The sequence below is a fragment of the Hylaeus volcanicus genome, chromosome 2 (genome assembly GCF_026283585.1).
Source record: "Hylaeus volcanicus isolate JK05 chromosome 2, UHH_iyHylVolc1.0_haploid, whole genome shotgun sequence".
Classification (NCBI taxonomy): domain Eukaryota; kingdom Metazoa; phylum Arthropoda; class Insecta; order Hymenoptera; family Colletidae; genus Hylaeus; species Hylaeus volcanicus.
The window spans coordinates 6,188,426-6,208,654 of record NC_071977.1 but is presented as its reverse complement, the minus strand read 5'-3'; the positions used below and the strand labels follow the sequence as shown (position 1 = coordinate 6,208,654).

At 47.4% G+C, this 20,229-nt stretch overlaps 1 protein-coding gene across 3 annotated transcripts in view; it reads left to right on the top strand.

Moving 5' to 3' along the window:
- LOC128872615 (uncharacterized) overlaps window positions 1–20,229 on the top strand; it is a 273,873-nt gene that overhangs the window by 190,604 nt on the left and 63,040 nt on the right. For all 3 annotated transcript variants that reach the window (XM_054115480.1, XM_054115477.1, XM_054115479.1), the window contains exons 4-6: window positions 10,029–10,167; window positions 11,647–11,711; window positions 16,592–16,843. In XM_054115480.1, coding sequence (XP_053971455.1) covers window positions 10,029–10,167; window positions 11,647–11,711; window positions 16,592–16,843 — 456 coding nt within the window. The remainder of the gene's footprint in view (window positions 1–10,028; window positions 10,168–11,646; window positions 11,712–16,591; window positions 16,844–20,229) is intronic.

Below are 20,229 nucleotides of genomic sequence, written 5' to 3'. Positions count from 1 at the left end.
CGATCTGTTTTTTTTTTTTTTTAACGCACCCCTTCCTCCTTTGCTAGCTTCGAAAGTGTAGTATCGATCCGACGAGCAAGCCTTAAACATGGAGACGAATCTATCAACCCTATCAACGCTTCGACCGGTCAGTCTAATCTGCTACGTCATCCCAAACTCCCCTAATGGATTCGAAAGCTTGGTTACACTGCCAAATAGGCACCGCGATGGAACATTTCAAACTGAATTCGAGAGGAAGCGGAGCATGTGTGGGGCGCAAAAAAAAAACACATCGGGGAAAAAGAGGATAAAGGGAGGAGACAATTAGAAAATCGACAAAGTTAGAAATAGGCAGAGAAATAGCAACGGGACCGAGGGGCGAGTCCGTGGGGGCGTGGGGAACAAAAGGTGGGATAAGTGGCGAGGGGCGAACGAGGTTGAACCGCTGCAACAACATCAATTCCGAGAGGAGAAAAAAGTTCCGGTTGGAGAGGCTGAAAAAGACAACGAGGAAGGGACAGCGAGCGGAACAACGGAGAATTGAGAAATAAGGGCGCACAAAGGGCGGCGTTTCCACGGGAAGAAAAACGGAATTGAAACGAAGCTGGAATGGTCGATCGAAGAAATGGATTAACCCCTTGATGACGAACTCGTCGCAGTTTTAGCAACAATATCTCGAGACCTTCTACTTAATCCTTCCGTCTCGGTTATGGCCAGGATTAGGGGGAACTTTCATCAAAAACGCTTTTCAAGCATTCCTCGTAATAAGCATTTAACGTAATATCGTTAATCATGGAGGCACGGAGATACTATAATAGTCTGTTAAGGATACAGCCGTCAAGGGATTGAGATAAGACAATGGAGCGATGAAGCGATCGGATCGGAAAGAAAGAACGCAGAAGGTGGAAATGAAAAATTTGGCGAATTCGAACGACGGGGAAAAGAACGATGGGATATATTGGAGGAGGGGGTGGTAGTCGGTGGAAGGGGTAAAGCTGCAAGCGCAGCAATATCAACTTTCGTCCTCGTAAAACTTTCCAGCGCTGACGGCTGACAGCTGTCAATGAGGGGAGAGGGCTCTGCCGAGGAGAAGCACGAGGACGAGGGTGGTCGCGGTTTTCCATCCTCCCTCCCACTTATTCTGGCAGCCGGAGTCCCTGGTCCCTGCGCGTCTACGTCGCCCAACGACTGTCAAAGTGTCAGGGATGCGCGCCGCTATTCTTCTCCCGGTCGACTGACAATAATTCACTTGGCGTCCCAAAGATTCGACGTAGGCCCGCTCCCGCTCGTCGTCTGTCGCGTCGCGGGCTGCTGATAAAAAGATAATGGATCGCCGCGATTCGATATCGAAGAAGGACGAGCTCGAGGGTTGGCTCTCTTGATCCTCGCGAGGACGTGGCTGGAGGAATTGGCGCTGAGACGTCGTTTCATCGGGGTGTCTTCTTCCTAGGAGGATTCGCGAGATCTTCTTGGCCTGGGATTGCCTTTGCAAGAAATCTGCAGCGACGTCGTTATACTCGTGTCTTCGAGAGGTTGTCGTTCATTGTAAGGGGACAGTGATACTTGGTGTTCGGATAAACCAGTATCGTCATTATTGTTTTCTGCACTGAAGAGCTGTGATCAGTCTCTTGCTGTCAATCTGAATTAGTAACGTCACTCTCGAGAAGCACGAGCTATTTCATTCGGTAGACTAGAAAATAATGTCGTTTCTTTTACATTAAATTCAACGATACAGATCAACGAGCTGACGAGTGATGAACAAGTATTTAAAATTGCAAAAACGACATTATTTACCAGTCTAGCTAATATATACACAAGGGCATTACACTTGTAACCTAATTACGTTTATATCCTGCATAAATATTATTGTCCTCGTACGCTTCTAGGTCCAAGTTTGTGTTTTTTTTTCGCCCACCAGAAACGACGCCGAAGTTTCCCCGCGAAGCAGAAGTTTGGGCAAACGGTCGTAAGAGCATTTAAACAATCCCGGTTATTCGCTTCCGATCAAATATCGCCGGTTCCCTCTTTTGTTCGACGGACAAAAGCTCTTTTCGCGGGAACGCGTCGCAACGAAGCGAGCGCGCCATTTGAAACCGGCTCGAAATACTCGTACAAGCAACTATTAACCATTACAACCGGCCGACTCGTCGGCACTTTTATTTCCGGTGTCGCAACGGGAACAAGCCGAACGGGGCCAGAAACGAGGATCAAGGGGCAGGGGAGAGGATGGCTCGGCCGACGAGAGAGAAGAGACACGCGACAGCACACGGGCAAACCTGCAACATTGTAGCCACGGTGTCGCATCCCTTCGCTTCCTGTTTCCCTACCACCCTCCGCCCGCCCCACCCCGTTCGAGCTTTTCAAAAGGGTTAACGAATTCGGCAATCAACGGGTATCGATTTCGATCGCCCGTCCGATTTTACCCCCGTTCTCCACGACTCCCTTTTCGCGGCGCCCTGCCTCTGCAACGATCTCTCCTGGCGCCTCGATGACAAAACGTCCCACCGATTTGTCCGAATCTTGCGGTGATTACGCTTTATTTCCCGTCGAGCGAAACTGCGAGCTTTGTATTGTTTCTGGCGCGAGCCCTCCAAGTGTTATTTTAGCAAACGGTTAGAGATAGGAAAAAGAAGTTTTAACGAATTCTCGCGAGATGTCCGAAGCCATTCACATTTCTCCTCTAGGCGTCACCCCTTTCCCCTTATCTCTGCCGAACTTATCTCCGCCTAACTCTCGAAGGAAGATATCTCGAAAGTGTCTTTACCCGGAACGAGTATGTTCGCTTCAAGGAGGTAAAGAATGCAGGAAAGCTTTAACGCGAGCGCCGATAAGCGCCCTCGAAGGAACATTTATACTTTTACCGGCGGAATTTGTGTACGACGAAATTCTTTCCGCAGACTGGTCCGTCGAAAATGGCCCCCGCAGGACCGCGGCTCGCGCTGCTTTTCCTTCTGATAAATGATATATATATTAGGACCGCGAGCAGTTTATAGCCAAAGTTTCGGTCGTCTGTATCAACGCGGCCGCTCCCACCGGGACGCCCATCCAGCTACTTAATCTCGCCATAGCGTCCATATTGGCAAATATTTCATTTGCGCGTCGTAAATCTTCGTTTCGCGCGATCCGCCGTCTAATAGCCATTCGCGCGAATTTTCCCCATAGATTTTATGAATTCCGGTGATATTACCTTGCGTGTCTGTGACGACTCTGCGTCGAGGAACAATTTTTGTTTTATATTTACCCTTTGCACTCGAGATGCTTTTTTAGCATTCTATTGCTACGAATATCAAGCTTAGAGATTTGATAATCAGGTCACCTTTAACTCACCGACAATCATTTTATTGGCACTTCGAGTTCCAATGGAATCAAACCTAAACGAACATTATTGCTGTTTGATTTACTGCGTGGAACCTAGTGGCGATCTCGCGAGCGCAAAGGGTTTATTTCGGAGCAGTCGTGTGAGCTTTGCATGTAATTTTATTTATTCAGATGTTTCCATTCGTTTCTATATATGTAAACGGCGCTTCGCTGGGGTTCCACTCTTTCATTCTCGAATTTATCGCGACCCCCGGGGTTGCATACAGAGGAAAATTGAAATCTCGCCGGCGGTGTCCACTGGTACCGCGGACTTAATTTCATGGAATCGATGGAAAGTCGAGTGAAGCAAAATTAATTCGTCCGAGAGCCGGGAGCCCGTGAACATTCTGCTCCGGACTTTATTTCATCTCGAATCGGAATTACCGCGAAGTAATATGAGCTGGAAATGAAGTTTGATTGCTTCGTTGCTCGCGGCGATATTTGCGCGAACCTTTTAAGAATTCCCAAAGGAGCACGGAAACGCATATTAGCGTTTCCGTAGGAGCCGTTTCATCCTGTGCACTTTGTAAACCACAGAATAGCACGGTGAATTTTGATTCGAAGTGATTTTCAAGTTCTGTTGCACTTTTAAAAATGACGAGTAGATCGTAAAAGGCATGGATCAATCCGCAATTATAAACGCGAACTTTTGCTCGAAAGGGTGGGATGATGGAAAAATTCGACAAGTCAGACGAGACGAGAAAAAAGCGAAACGTGTTTGACGAGACTCGCATCATTTCATGGATAAATTGTTTCCAATATCGCGGCGAGCACGGGCATTATCGGCCTCCATCGCGCGAGCAATTATCAACGGCAACATCGTCAGTCCGCAAGTTCGAGATCACAATGGAGCCTCATCGCGTCCCGTGGGAGATTCGAGGAGGGTTGCATCGGGCTGAATAGCACAGATCGAATCGCCAGATAGTATACTATCTAACGGGTGAATTCCTGTTTGTAGAAGGTATGACGGGCCTCGGCTGTAGAATGGAAATAGAACTAACGGCAGAAATTTGACGCGCCGTGGAACGTCGCTGTTCGTTACTGCGAGAGAGGAAAGAAACGAGAGCCGGCTTTTCGCGACGATTCTCGTCCATTTTGGAAAATGGCGATGGTCGGCGATTGATCGGGCGAGCGGAAGAGAAACGAGCGCGCACAGCCACGGAAGATCGCGTGTCGTCGTCTTAATCAAGAAATTTCGGGGCCGTCCACGTGACCCGCTCACCCCATAGGACTAGAAACAGGGTGTATTTTGTCGTGGGCCATTTCTGGAGTAAATTACAGCCACGCAGGAGTCGTTACGGCTGCTTGAATACCGGTGAAATGGATTGTGCTAGGGATAAAGAATGAAAAATAGCCGCCGCCGTTATATCGCGTGCGTTGTCCGACTGTTTTCTGGAAAAAAGAAAGGAAAATACAGTTTTTCGTTAACGCCTGTTTTCGTTGCCGCGCCACCGAACCGCTGAAGTTGTCGTTGTTGTATCGACTATGGTTTTATTTCTATCTTTCTTATCGCGGCCCTTAGTTGCGTTTTAGTCTGTGATTTCACGTGGAACTATGAGACTTCTATTATTTATTGATAATAACGACGTGGAAAAGTAGGATACATCGCGATATGATATTCGAGACACGTAGAGGACGATCGTAGAAACCGAGACAGGCTATAGTTCTTGTTTACCAAGTTAAAGAGAAGATTGTCAGGCAATTTTAGGATGCAACAGTGGAAGACCCCGACAAGTTGCTCAACGAATATTATGGGATTTGCATAATAATAGCTCCTGCACTTCTCACGCTTGACGCTACAGTCACCTTCGAATCACGATGAGGTCTAGTTACCGAGGTCTCGATCGTTTTCAAACTAAATGACAGCTTGTTCGAGGTTAATTTTGGTTTAAATTTATTTCTCGCCACTTTTTCGAGTTATCGTTGTTATCATTCGCGTCGCTACTATTCTTATTATCACTGTCCAACCGGAGAAGGCGGCCCATTTCCGGGAAGACGTACAGCCACCAGGGGGTCGTTATTCGGTAGGTGAATGGAGCGCAGGAAGCAGGATACGCTGGTAAGGAGGTCGCAGGAAAATAATGACTCGTTCGTGAGAATAAACTCAGCGTAATTTCGAGCTTCTTAAATCCCCGGACAGAAGAGTCGTTCTGTTAACGAAAAATAACGTCGTTGGATTTTCGCGAATCGACACCCTATTCTTTTTCCTGCGCCCCAGCGAAACAGCCACTTCCTCCGTACTGTAATGCCCTTATCGAGGTATCTCTTCATTCCATAAGTACAGGAGATCTCCATTATCTCGAGCGTTCTGTTACGTGAACAGACCATTCCTCTTCTTATTGAAATTAATTCTCATTGGAAAAGCAGCGATCACTGGTATTGGATGTACGAATCGTATTGTTTACGTGTAACTTCTTTCATTAACGTGGTTCGTTCAGAGGCACGCGCGAATCGCTGATAAAGTGTCGTTAAAAGATACGGCTGAATTTATTGATATTAAGCCCGCGCCGGCGATGATATACGAAACCCTGCGGTTGTTTTCCCCTGCTTATTTCCCCGCTCTCCCGGTTTCCGGGCTGCCTATTTCCGCGCTCGCTGATAACAGAATCTTCAATCAGCCACGGTGGTTGCCGCGGCAAACTCCTGACTGTAGCTTTTCAATTTATTCGGCTGCGAGTTTATCGAGCTTATCGTTATCGGCGTTATTTGTTCGAACCTCTTTTGTATTCCTGCCTCTGTTCCGCTGAATTCCCGTACTACCACGGATAGGTTAATACCAACGTATAGCTTTCATTTCTACTTCTACGCATTCATTTTCCTCTTTTCAATTCTTCCTTTTTTTTTTTTTTTTTTAAGGGAGACCTACTTTCCTGAAACAGTTAATTGGTTGCATCGGTGTCTCCTTTGTTCAGAGCAAATATATGACTAGATTATTCCTATCGAAACAATTTCCAATCTATTGCAATGATATTTAAATCTATAACACGTCCACTGTTCAGGGCTCTCGAGTGTCCAACACCTTATAAACAGTGACTAATTTTAAAAACCTACCCTTAACGATCTGAAAAATATCATCGAACGTGCCCTCTAAGAAATACCGTTACCACGATCCTCGACGCGTCGATGCACCGTAATCCCCTTCGGAGGATTGGGATTCGAAGTTCGAAGGAATCGAGATCCTCGCTGGAAACAAGAGCGCGGGACCAACGCGAAATCGCGTATTTCACGGGGAACAAGCGAGCTGTCCCTGGAGCGGCAAGAAAATCGGCAGAAACGAAGTCATTCGTCAGATCGGCGTGGCTCTGTGTTTCGAGGCTGGAATCGATAGCAGGTGGCGGGTTCCTGGAGCGAATCCACCATCCGCGCGTCCACCCTCCGCCCTCGTCTCACCGTTGCCGGTCCACCCCTTACCCTCGAGGCATTTATTTATTTCCATGCGGTTCGTGTGCCACGCGTTGCCTCCCCCGCTTTTCGACGCGTTGGGATCCAGAAGGGCTGAAGCGTAGGGGGTAGAGGGGTTGAAAGCCGAGCGACCAAGGGGTGAGTCGTGGATACAATTTTATTTTTACTGATTTTGACCTTCGTTGACATCCAATCTAAGTTTGTCTCAAGACAATGCTGAAGAACAACCATCGATTTCTACATCATTCATTTATTTTCACGCGGTTGTTGCGTCGTGTCCTGTCCTGATTCTTGTAGTTTGGAGGGGCTGGCGTAACAAAAGGACGGGTGTTTGGATGGGGATGATTCGCGCGATTCGCGGCGGGCTCGTAAAATCCGCGGGCGAGACTCGAAATCCGTAATCACAGTTCGCACCAGTCGCTGGGTCGCGATGGAGAATCTCACACCCACCTCACGGGACCCGAGAGGGCGTCGCGAGACCGCTGAAATGGAACGGAAGAGAGAAAAAAACGGCCGAGTGTTTCGCGCTGGCCACCGTCGCCCCTCTCGCGAAATCGAATCTTCTCGGAGTTGCCGTTCCCTGCCGGCGTCCCTGATGCTGTTAACGATAAGGCCTCGGAATTGCGCGTAAATATCGCCCGCGTTGCGTGTGTCTGAATGGAAATAGTCGTTTTTCTCCCGGGAGTTTAATTTCGTCTCGGGGAAGGGATGATTCCGCTGAAATAGCGTCGTGTGCTCCCGGTCTCTTTATAATGGCTTTCGTTACTGGTTTACTCGCCGGAATACCAAGTTAGTCGCGGAATTTATCTTCGGAGTGTTCTGTATTATCGGTAAAGCGATTTGCCGTACCGACTGTGCGTTCTACATTATCGGGGATTGTCTGCAGAGCACGCTGCGTTGCCAACGGAATACTCTACCTCGCCGACCGAGTAACTACTGCATCCTAGTGTCTCGAAATCCGTATTTATAGCAACTACAATTTTAAATAACGTATGAAAAGTGTTATCGATTTATTTGAAACTCTTTCTCCAGCAACGCTCGATGTAAAAGATTTCATGGCGCAACCGGAATGTAAAGAACCGCTCACTCGGCGACGCTACAAAAACTTTGTAAAATGACACGCGTCAATATCAGCATCCCCTCGGCGATAAGCAATGCCGGGAACGCTTAAAACGTTTTCGTCGCGTTTTATTATTCCAGGAGCCCCTCTGGCGAAAGTGCCTCCTCCCGTGGGGGGATAAATTTTTTTATTCCGCCTTAAAAGGAGAGACATCTGTTCTATCGACCGAGACGACGCTTCGCGAAACGTCTACCGAAAGGAAAAAACGGGGACGAATCTAGGGAAAAGTGTCGGAGACGAGGCGAACCGTCAAGGACGAATCCAACTCGATTATTTTCTCTTCTGTCCCTGTTCTTGCGGTGATGCGAAAACGATTGCCACAATTAGATGAATCAACAGCTCGACGAACAACAGTCTTTATTTACGAAGCTTTTACTTAAAAAAGACACGACTGGAAAACGTCTGGCTGCCGTTCGTCAGCTTTGGTCCCGCGGGAGACCGCGATCCCCGTGGAACAATATTTTTCATCCTCTTTCCTCGTCGACTGCTGGAGTGAAATCTAATTAACCACTGATTACGGGCGGGATATCTCCTTTGACCACTTCATTTATTTCCTCGATGTCTTCTTGTTCCGAAGGTATCGTCGACAGCTGAAGGCAGAGATAAAAAATACAAATTTAGTTCTTCATTGAAAAATTTAACCTAGATTCGAATTTCGAACATCTCTTTGGGCTACGCTATATTTGAATGATTCGATCCACCTCTCCTAACTAGCGAAACATTGTTTCTCTGATTGATGTATTCGTTAGTTTTCGAGTCTCGTGTTTGGTCTACGTTTCGTGGCTATTCAATTCGACACGCGATGCCGTTCAACGATTTTTCTGATGAAGCAGTACTCGAATTGCCACTGCCAGGTGACACGCTGCATTGCCTTGTCGAGGATCAATTTTGTAGGAGCGTGCATCTCAAATGGCGTTGGCAGACATTTCGAGAAAATTTGATCAGGAAACTAAGGAGACAGTCGCTATATCTCCCTCGTTAGAGTCGTCAACAGGAGTAATATACCTCCTACAGCACCGAGATCTAGTGGTACCTGGTCGGCGATGTAGTACGCTCAGCAGGTAAAACGGCGAGGTATACGCCAGTGTACGTATCAACGGAGTCCTCTATATTACCAGCAGAACGGTTTGGCGTACCTACCGAGCGTTCTACGTCACCGAGTTTTACTAGGAACATCCACGATCGGAAAGTCCAGGTTCGAGTATCTACGGGTCGAGCAATCGCATCGTCCGATTCTTTGTCTTTTCGAAGAATAGAATTGAAACAGTGAGACGCGACACATTTAGCTATTATGCAGGACGTATCATAGTGAGGCAGGGTATCAATAGGGCAACGCAACGGAATAGAACAGTAGGAAACAAAGGGGATGCTACAATCGGAACGAACAGAGAACGCATCTGGTCGTGCGGACAACGTCTCGATAAGACTCGATCGGGAACCATCTTTTGCGATATTATTCTTCACGGGATACTGTAGTCGAGGTACTAGGTCGAGGCTGTTTTACTTGCTCGTACAAGGGTCGTCGGTTAACGACGTTGCTTGGAAGAAACTAACCAAGCAGACCCAAGGATGTCTATCGAAGATTTACCACTGTTCCATTAACGGTTACAGTATGTTTTAATACGAGAGCCCTCCGATGGTGATTTGCAACTGGATTTGGGAAACTAAACCGCGAGAATGAATCCCAGCTGGTCGAAATGCACAGTCAGGTATTCGCAGACGTACTTCCACAGAGAAAAAGGAACGAGACACGAGGGACGTTCCTGAGTTTCGATTATCGTCGATAACTCGGGTGGATGTATCCCTTCCGTGCTGTAGCAGTAGTTTCCGGAAATTCGCTTCGCCCCTGGGATTATCCCGTCCTGGGAATTCCCATCTCGACGCCATGGTTATGCGCCCTTCCAGCCTCCCTTTCAACCCTTAGCCCGCGTTCCCTTGCCTTCGCCACGGATCCGAACCCCTTTGTCTTCGTGCCCCGGCACGATTTGTCCCGAATTACTTCCTTCGAGAATGTTACATCTTCTCCTCGCTCTCTTCCAAGGATGACAACTTGTCGTGACCCTCTCCAAACAGTGATCGAAAGGCGCAACAAGGAATATATTCGGTGTGACGTATTAATAATTAATAAATATAGGCGATTTCGACTAACTAGGTACCTCGATTGTTTCAGAATGCACGTTTCCACCGAAATGGGAGGGTACCTGGTTTCAAAGCGGAGTCACGCACCCTATCGTCATCTCCAAGAACGAGCTGTCCGGCAAGGGCAGGTGTCTGCACAACGAGGGCGACAAGTTCCTTCTAGTGAACCAGTGAGTAGACGTTTCTTCACCTTGGCGACTTCGAATAAGGAAAGAAAAAAGCCATTGTGATCGTAAACTAGCTGAACAACCATTGTGTACTTACGCATGTACTTAATTTCTACCTGTATCTGGAGGTATAATTATTAAGAAACAAACACGCTTCTCTCAGCACCGATTAATTCGCCAGCGAAGAGCTTAAACAATGGTAGTTCAGCGGTTTCGCGACGATCGACCTTCGGGGACCCCCTAATGGTTCCAAACGGCTCGAGACGCCGCGCCGCGGAAAATATCGGAATAAGAAATTGAGACCAAAGAGGGGAACCACGGCGAAAACGTCGAAAAGAGACGACGTCGAGATTCGGGGCGATACGTCCTGGAGCAAGTTTGGCCCGGAGGCTAGAAGGGGATTAAAAGCGGGGTTTGTCGCGAGGTGGGGTGGCTGGGTTCGCAGCGGTGCCTTCCACACGCGAGAGGGAAAAGGAAGAACGTCGTTTCGCCGCGTAATGCTCGTGTCACACGAGTCGGTCGAAGTTTTCGTGGAGATTTCTATCGAGCTCGCCTGCAAAGTGTCCGATCGATACGCCCGCCGGGGGCGAGATAGAAAAAGAAGGCGGAAGTCGCGCCAGGGGGTAAGGTGCCGCGCGACACGACCGAGGGGATAGCGTTCGAGCGACCACCACCACCACCGAATATTCTCTTTTAGATTTGAATATCGAGCCGAATCGGATCTACCCGTCGCGGAGACCGTGATTCGATGGAGCTTTGGGGGAACGCTGTCTGAGCATCACGGTCTCATACTACTTGATTTAGAAGACGAACCGTGTCTATAGCGGTAAACCGCGTTTCCCGTCGGCTCCGTCGAACTTTATTTCTTGGATATTGCTAGACTATTCATCGAAGAGTCGGTATATTTACTTTCTTTATAGGTTCTCTAAATGTAAGGATGATATTTAGTTACCAGAACAGTTCGTTCGTTGACATGGAAAAAGTAGAGATCTTCTAGAGGTTCTCGACTCCTGGCTGATATTCGGATAGCAAAATAGCACTCGTTAGAGTGCTACACATTATCGACCGGTCACGAGGAAATTCGTATTCGCACTTGCGTTACCTATTTCAATTTATGAAATCCAGGGTCCTGTCGATTTTTGATTCTTTTTCGACAATAGAATATACTTTTCGCAGTATTTAGATTTGTATCAGTCAGTAGTTCAGTAGTACAAAAATTACGAAATAATAGCCCGTGACGTGAATTCGCTTCTGCGTAAAATTGTCGGTCGACGATGTGTTGACTACCCAGCTACCACCACAAGAATTCCGCGAAATTGGCCTGTTTTCTCGGGGTCAGGGTAGCCGCGCGGGTCAATCCCGGCACAAGACAACGAACGTGGAAAAAGACGTCGGTAACAGGGGAAAGCGTTCTAATTCCGTCGAGCGATATCGAATGAAAGGCCTGAATAAGAGAGACCCTCGTTTTCCGTTCTGTTCCAGAAAATCCTGCTACCGTTGCGTCGTCATTCACGAGAAGCACTCGAACGTTCTCCAGTACAAAGAAAGTAAGTACAATTCCGAAAGAACATTGGAAGACGCCGTTTCTTCCTCGGTCCTCCCCCTTCCGTCCATTTTCGCGTCATTCTCCCGTCGTTGCTCGTCGTCGACCTCCTAATAGCCGTTGTTTCGTCGCATCGATAACGATTTTCCCGGTGGCCCGGGGAAATCCATTCATTAATTAGAATGCCGATCGGTAATTAAAAGCTCGAAGATGACGAGAAGCGAGGGCGAGGACGATGGAACCCGTAGCTCCAACGGAATAATTCTCGGAGAAGAACTTAACGACTTTCGTTCGTCGTGCAAACGGGGGAACGACGGGGGACGAGGTGAAGAAGGACGATGGTAAGGGAAGAGGGGTTGGGGGGAGGGGGATTCCTACTAATTCTGAACGGGGGCTGCTAGCCTCGTTTACAGTGGAAAAGAAATCGAGAGCACTTTGGCGGATTCTGTCGTGCAATCAGCCTCGTGCCTCGTTAATACACCGACAACAGAATGGATAGCGAAGTTTCTGGAACGTGATAATGGTTCTCGTTCCCGGATATTTATCGAGGATCGTCGTGTAGATCGTTGCAGATTATTGCGCGGCTTCGGTTCCGTTGCTACGGAGTGCCTCGGGCTTCGGGTCCGTACAACCTCGCATTATCTGCACCGTTTCGAGCACTTTGTTTTGCATTAGCACGTTCCGCGCTTGTGACCCGCGCCATGTTCACGACCGATCGGACGATCGTTCTTCAAGAGTCCGTTCCCGCTTGGAAACGTTGATTTCGGACGACTTTTTGCGGGACAGGATAGTCGCTCCAAAACAGAATCGCGGCTTTGATGCGGCACCTTTTTCTATCTTAGGCACGAAGGTAATCTTTTATTTGCATATTTCCAAGGAAATTTCTGCAATTCGGAGCGAAATGGAAATAATTTGCCCCGTATTGTTTTCATATAGAGCTGTGCGAAACGTTCCCGCTTTCCCGTCCATGTATACGAAGTGTTTTCGCGAAAATTCTTGAATCTATGAAAGCATCTCGTTCGCTTTGATACATCTTCTTTCGCGAGGAACGCTTTTACTCCGGCAGGATCGCGCAACGAGGTTTTGCGATAATTCTATTCGCTCCGACGTAGCTCATAGACGATGCGAGCCTCTTTTTTTTTTCGAACACTGCTAACGACACTTTGATCTTCCGACTGTGGTCGTAAGTGATGCGTTCCCGCGCGCGGCAGGAAACGAGTCGGGGGTCGAAGGGGGGTGGTAAATATGGATTCGTATAAAAAATTGGTTTGGCGCGGGTGAAAAGCGCGTGCACGTCCAAATAGAAGCTCTTTCAAACGCGACTGGGATCGCGGAATTTATCGCGGCGCGTTTCTCATGACGATTAATGCGTGGCGGTATTGTTGAAACCCGCGTTGCTTTGGATTTGTATTTTTAAGCTTGTCGAAATCGTGTGATATTTCAATGGGATGTGGGCTTGATCTGTGGACCGATTTTAGGGCCATACAATTCATTTTCAGGGCAAATTGAGCACTTTGAAATCAAAGCTATACTTCACGTAGTAGAAAGTATGTCGACCTTTTCGTATTGTCCACCACTTTTGTGTATAGAAGATAACATTTTTACTCGAAGCGTTGCTTCCAAGGCTCGAGTCGTAAGGAAACGCGGAGTAAAATTGATGTTTCGCTACGAATTTGCTAGACATCGTCCCCTTAAGGGCGCGTCAACACTCGTTGACCCTATTCAGCGCACACAATTCCTTTGAGAGGGTTCCATTGCTCGGCGATGGTCTCGTTAGCTATGAAAACCATGAACACGCTCGACCGTGGACTGAAGTGGACGGGCAAACCTGAAACGGCCTGTAGAGGGGCTAACGGAGCCGAAGGGAGAGCACAACAACATCGGGCAGGTGGAGTTTGGCACTCGAGCCAAGCCGCGGAGGAAAGAAGAGGGTGGATATCGATATATACACGCTAAAAAAAGAGGGACACCGACCTCCAGTGCCGCCCCCTCCTGTCTCGCGTTCGCATTTTTCGACGATTTGTCAAAGTCCCTAGGGTCCCCTCTCTCGCTCCCTCCAGCTCTATCCGCCGTTCCTCTTTTTTTTTTATCGGATTTTAATCTGCATAGTGTCACACCGCAGATACCGTCGCCTGCAGGCTGCATTCGGACCGTCAACGTGCGGGGAAAATGTGGGTCGTTTCTGTGGAAAACGGGGGAAGAAACGGACGGTCGGTGACAGCGGATCGGGAAAAGGCTCGTCATGCTCCGGGCGACCAAATGAATGGAAATGCGGACTTGCTCGATGACTGCGATGCACTCGTTGTTTCGCCTCGAAAATATATGTATTCTCATTTCTTTGGAACTCGAAGTGTCAATAAAACGACTGTCGGTGAAACGAAGGTGACCTGATTCTCAAATCGCAAATAAGAGATCTCATTTTCGAAGTGAATCTAAGCTTAGCATTCGTGGCAATAGAATGCTAAGCAAGCATCCCGAGTTGCTGGTAGACACCAGAAAAGACGACCCGGAGTGCAAAGAGTTACACGAAGCTACTCTTAAGCCCACCTTCGAAATAAGACAAACGAAACGCGCTGCAACGACCGTCAAAGGTACGACTACCAAAACTCAAGACGAGAGCAGTCGGACAAGATGTCCTTCGTGCTTGAAGAAGTCAGTACGCAGTTGCTCGTTATTCGCGAAATAAAGCGTAACTCCCGAGTCGTCCGCGTCAGAGGAAAGATCCGAGGCAGCGTTGACTGGCGTAGCTGTTCGCGGGAAAGTTTAAGGGGGCGGAATTACCGTCGGGACAGAAAGCCCGCTTTAAATTTAATTGGCCGACAGGCGAGCGTGTTTATCGTGCGAGCGGACGGCGAAGACTTCGCGCGGATAAGTCGGTTTCGGAACACGAGATTGCACTTTTTGCGCTTTTCTAATTTCGACGTTTCTCCGCCGCGGCCTCGAGCGAAGAACCGTCCCGCGCGCAATCCGACAACTGCCCAGGGAGTTGTGTTAACGTTTTCACGCTACAAACTCGCGGGATACGTGTTTTAAACGAATTTTATAAGTAATCGCAAGCTCCTCCGAGCGAAGACATTTGTTCCGACCTTCATTTTTATCTGGAGGATTGCTTCGGATTAAAGGAATGCACGTTTTAGCGCAGTATATTATTAAAATAAATTGACACGGACACGCTGTCAGAAAAATTCGGAAAGAAAGCACAGTTTTAACCAAAAGGATAACGCGAACCTTTAATTCTCGAGGCCCGCGACAGGAGCGAAAAACGCGCTCAGGAAGAGACGAATTCGTTATAGTTTCGCTAACGCGACCCTTTTCGAGGCGATAGCATCGCTCTGTGGCGTTTGTCATTCGTGACCGAGGAAAATAAAGCGCGGCGTAATTAATCAGCGAGACGTGGCTTCGGAAGGGCGAATTAATTATGTCGAAACGGTGCTTGGACGCAATTTTGTTCGGCCGATAGCGGCCAGGGGGTGAGACAGAAAGAAAGGTCGATCGTAATAACGAATAAATGACGATGAAATTTTGAAAAGTCGACGGAACCGCGTGGAAGGTAAAGGGTGACACGAAGCGGGCATCCACGCGAGAATAAATAAATAAATGAGCCGCCGCGAGCAGAGCCAGCCGGTGGGAAACTTGGAAATAGGGGAAAGACACGACATTGCACTTTTTCCATTTCCACGCTTTGAAAATTACATTCCCTCTTTCCGTGCGCCCACAGTTCTTTTGTTTTTTTTTTTCTTTCGCCTGTTGACGACGCGGCGAGGCGTTCGTGTAAATAAATATTCGTTTATTTGAATAATTTCTGGGACGCTCGGCGTGCGTAAGAGGGAAACTCGGTTGCGACGAATGCAAAGGAATACTCGGAATTCCTTTTACCGAATTTCGAGTCGCGGGGTAGTCGCGTGGCATTTTTATTATCGCGAAACAAAGGAAGTTAAGAAGGGAGGAGATTCCTACGGGGAAAACAATCATTGGGGTTGTTACTCCTATTTACTTTACGAAAAGTGTGTTGGAAGTACAACTGTGAAAGCTCGCGTAGTCGCATTTTCTTGTATGCAATATTTTGACTATTGGACTTTACATACTTTCCACTCGTATAAAAAGTAGAAAAGAAAGTACTCGAAGCGACACTGTCCTCTACATATCCACCTCGGGAACTAGTCGCAGAGTAGTTGCATCGCAATTCCAAAGGATCTCTTTCGGTGCCACGCAGATACGCGCCTCAACTTTCGTCGAACAACCATAAGTTCTTTCCCCGTTCGGGGCAAGCTCGACAGGAAGTCGGCCCTCGGCGAAGAACGGAAAAGAACGGCGGAGAAAATGCAGGGGCGAGCAGACGATGACGAATCTTCCCTGAGTAGGAAGTTCATAGCCGCGAGTAACTTTAACCGTGGATATTCCTCGCGATTTCGTTCTCTCCGGTTGGAAAAGTGACGAGACGCTCGCAGAGGGACTCGAATGCAAGTTTTCCGCGTGCAGGTGTTGCCGCAGCCGGGGAAAGAATCAAATGGCGATCGACATTCTCTTCTTCGATTCTGTGCGCTCGTTTCCGCTTCCAAACCTTTCGACTGCCTGGTTATCGGAGATGAATCAACCTTTCCTTTTAATTCCTTTTTTTTTTCGAAAGAGTCCACGTCGAACGAGGGGCAGGAATTTTCCGGTCTTAATAGAACGAAAAGTTTTGTAGGATGCTAATTTGAATTGCGTACGACTTTTTCTGGTGAGAGACAAGAGGAAACTGAACCGAAAATCGTATCGAAGCAATTCGTATCGTCCGATCGTAGAAACGGATTTTCACGATTGGTCGTTACTACAAATAGAATTATTGGAAAAGCTGTGGACGTGTAAAGCGCCTTCTAACGCAGCTTTCGGGTATTGTTTCAGCTTACTGTAACAGTAGAAGCTCTCTCGCATCCCTGTGCTCGTCCATCACAGGAGATGCCTTGCTCTATTCGATGTTCAGAGAGGAGGCGACACCTGTGCCGTGTCCCTTTCGAGGCCCCATGACCTTCTCCTACAACCGAGGTCACGGAACCTGTTCGGTACCCGTCAGCAACGTCGACACCTGCACCGATGACAGCAGATTGCTCTTCAGATACCAGGCGTGTCCGGACATACCTGCCTCCGAAAGCGCAGGTAAGAATTTTATGAATTTCTACTATTCCATTACGAAATATAAGGGTATATCATGTTTTACGCAGTACTTATTCTATAAATTTTCTTTTAATTTCTCCTGTTGGCATTTCATTTAACCTCTTCAGGGACAAATTTCAAGGACGTGAAGAGGTTAATTGCTATCAATTTTCAACACAGCGTACTTTAATCTTCAAATGCACTCAATACAGGTTCGATCAAGACTGAAAAGTCAAATTTAATAAATTGAGCAGCGCATCGAACTCCATATTTTCAAACGGACATCCAGATAAAACTGTCGCTCGAATCATTTTACTATATTTTGATATATTTTTATGCTCCTTGACGAATCGTTTACGAAACAAATAAATTTGAACGATTAATAGGGAAGAGAATATTCGTCGATAAATTTTCGTTTTTAAACGTTTACGGGGGCCCCCTGAATCGCGACGAGGATCCTCTTCAGAAGCAATTAATTGCTCGAAATATATGGCGTGTCCAGACAGCAATATTCGTGGCTATTAAAGAATACTCTTTGTAGGAAACGAAATTAATTACTGGAAGTGGCGTGCTAGGGAATTAAAATGGTGGAGATTCCAACGATTCGAGTTATTTTTACGTGCAGTTGCGTGTAGAATAACGTCAGAATATTTTGTCAATTTTTGCTTTCGTGAATCATACGTTTTAAAGCACACTGTTTAGTACTAAGGGCGTTAACTAAAGTCAACTATAAAATATGCTAACGTAAGCTGTGCAGCTTTACGAGAAATCCGCGACACGTGACCTTCTGATGCCAAAGGTTTTCCCTGATTTGGAGTTCGACGGATTTAAATATCTCACGAACTTAATTTTCCCTTGGAAATATGTAACTTGGGGTCTGTTCGATAAGAGACACGGGGGAGTTCCATTAAAGTCTCCTTCGAGCCGTACGTTCGATTAATCGACGAAAGGGTCAGGGGTGGCGTTGCGCGATTAGAAGTGATTTTCGTGCGTTCGTTAGTCGTGACCCAGGACAGGGGAAGCTCGATTTCCGGAGGGGGTAGCCGACGTTTGCCATTAGACGCACATCCGATAAAGGATTCGCGGAGGTAACGATGTCTGCGGTGGAAAATTAAACGGAAGGACGAGCGTGGGGGGGGAAAAAGATAAATCGCCGTTACGTCGAACCTGTCACGTTTCTCTTATCGAGGATGGCTGTCGGAGGACTCGGAGACCTCGAGATTAACGATTTGGCGTCGCGTTTTGTTCGTTTTGAAAGCGACCCTCGTTTTGCAGCTCCATTCGAACGGAACTGCCGCAGGAGGAACACTGATTTTCCTGGTTAATTAAACAATAGGAAAAGAAGGAAATTTAAATCACAAACCATAGAACTGTTTCAATTGCTATGACAAAAATTGTCATAATGTAGACCCTTCTCTTTCAAACAGTTTTAGATTGTTTCTAAAAGAAATAAGAATTTAATTCTACCTTATGGGGGCTACCAACAATTTTCCTTTATCGAAGGAACGTTTTGGATGCCTATTCGTTTATGAAAAAGCCCACGCCGAAGCTTTCGGGGTTAAATGCCGCGACGACCTGACAATCGTCCCTTTGGTCCCTTAACGAAGATTCCCGCTCGCAAAACCGCCGACTCATTTTGCCCTATTTGGACTTCGTTAAACTTCTGTCTCGTGTCGAACGGCGCGGGGTTCGATCCAGTCCCACGTGCGAACAGTTTCCCTATTTTCGAAGGGCTTCCCCCTTTCTGCAGTCGGACGGGAGCGCAATCTTAATGGACGAGCGAAGCGACGAACAAGCGAAGTTTCACGGTTCGCTGTCCTCGGCCAGGCGTCGAGCCAAAAAGTTCCCGATCTTTTGGCGAAATTCCATCGATCCGATGTTCGAGATTACGCAACGCGACGCCCGTCGGTTTTCAAAATCATACATCATTCGTAAGCCGTAGATTACATTGTCATTACATTCCAATCCAAAGAATGTGTGTTGGGGCCCGTTCGTCCCCTCTAGCTCGGGTACCTCGGGATCGCTAAACCCGTACTGTAGCTACATTCAAATGTAATATTAGCTACAGCCCCTGAGGGCAGATTTGGAAATGTGTCCAAACACGTACTAATTTAAAGGATACTATGATTACTGGAGTAAGATTTAGGGTTAGTTTCTAAAAGAATGAAAAGAATGTCAAGAAACCAGTCGGCTGTACCAATTTGGACAAGTAGCTGTGTTAAAGTTGATAAGAAATGGTAACTTTGTGCAATTCGTGCGACGAATGACCATTCACGGGAGCCTAAATGGTGCCCAATATAATTCCGCGAAATTGCTCGCGTTATACGTTGCGCTCGGAGCACTGTGATTTGCTAGGGGCCGTGGCCATAGCCTGGATATTAAATTGAACGCGTATTTAGGAAAGGACAGACGTAAACTCTGCATTAATACCGCGTTAGGGGGAACGTTAATTGAAATGAAAAGTGTCTTTGACGATTTCTGTTTGGGAAACTGTCAAGGAAGTTTCAAGTTATGCTACGTGGATTCTTGACAGATTTCAATAGGATTTGATGACGCTGTTGCCTTTCCAAAGCTGTTGCCGCGGTGTTTCTCATCAATCCCTTTGTGGAGCGTTATTCGACGCGAATTCGAACCCCGACTGAGACACGCGCGAGTGAAAAATTCGGGTGGAACGGGTCACCCTCGGAGAAAAACGAATCGCGGAATTTGTTTAAAAGCACTCCATCGAATTGAATCCCTCGAATAAACTTGTAACGGGCGGTGGGGTTTTTATGTGTATGTGTGTGCGCGTCGTGTTTTTTTTTTCATTTTCATTTAGAAATGTTCGATGAATCTCGGCCAGAGTCCACACCTCTGTTTAGGTGCGATCTGTCGGAAAATTGAATACATCGATAACTTTTGCACTTCATGGAGTAAATAAAACACAGAAAACATTCGATATGGAGAAGTTCGCAGCTATTAGCTCGGTATTACTCGCGACGAAGGATTGTTCGAACAATCTTTCGTCGCGAGTAATACCGATTACCAGGTCTCACCACGTGGAGGTTGCTGCGAGTGGAGACCCAAAGGGAGATATTGTAGAAAGAGAAGCGTGGAAAAGCGGAGCATTGTCCGATCGTTCGCCAACTAAATCCAGGAAGGGCAACGGAAGGGCGAAAGAGGAGATTTTCGCGTGAAAAACGGTGGCCCTTGTGGATTTCGGGGGGACGCGGCCGTCGTCTGGTCGGCGGAGAGGACGTCGACACGAGGAAACCAACAATTATCGGTTCGCCTTGGCGGATGCGCCCCCGCAGACGTGCCCCTCGAAAGGTCAGGGGTAAAGAGCTCGATGTTATCGGCGGATACCCTCCGCAGACACCTTCCTCCCCGTCCTCGAACACCGTCTACGC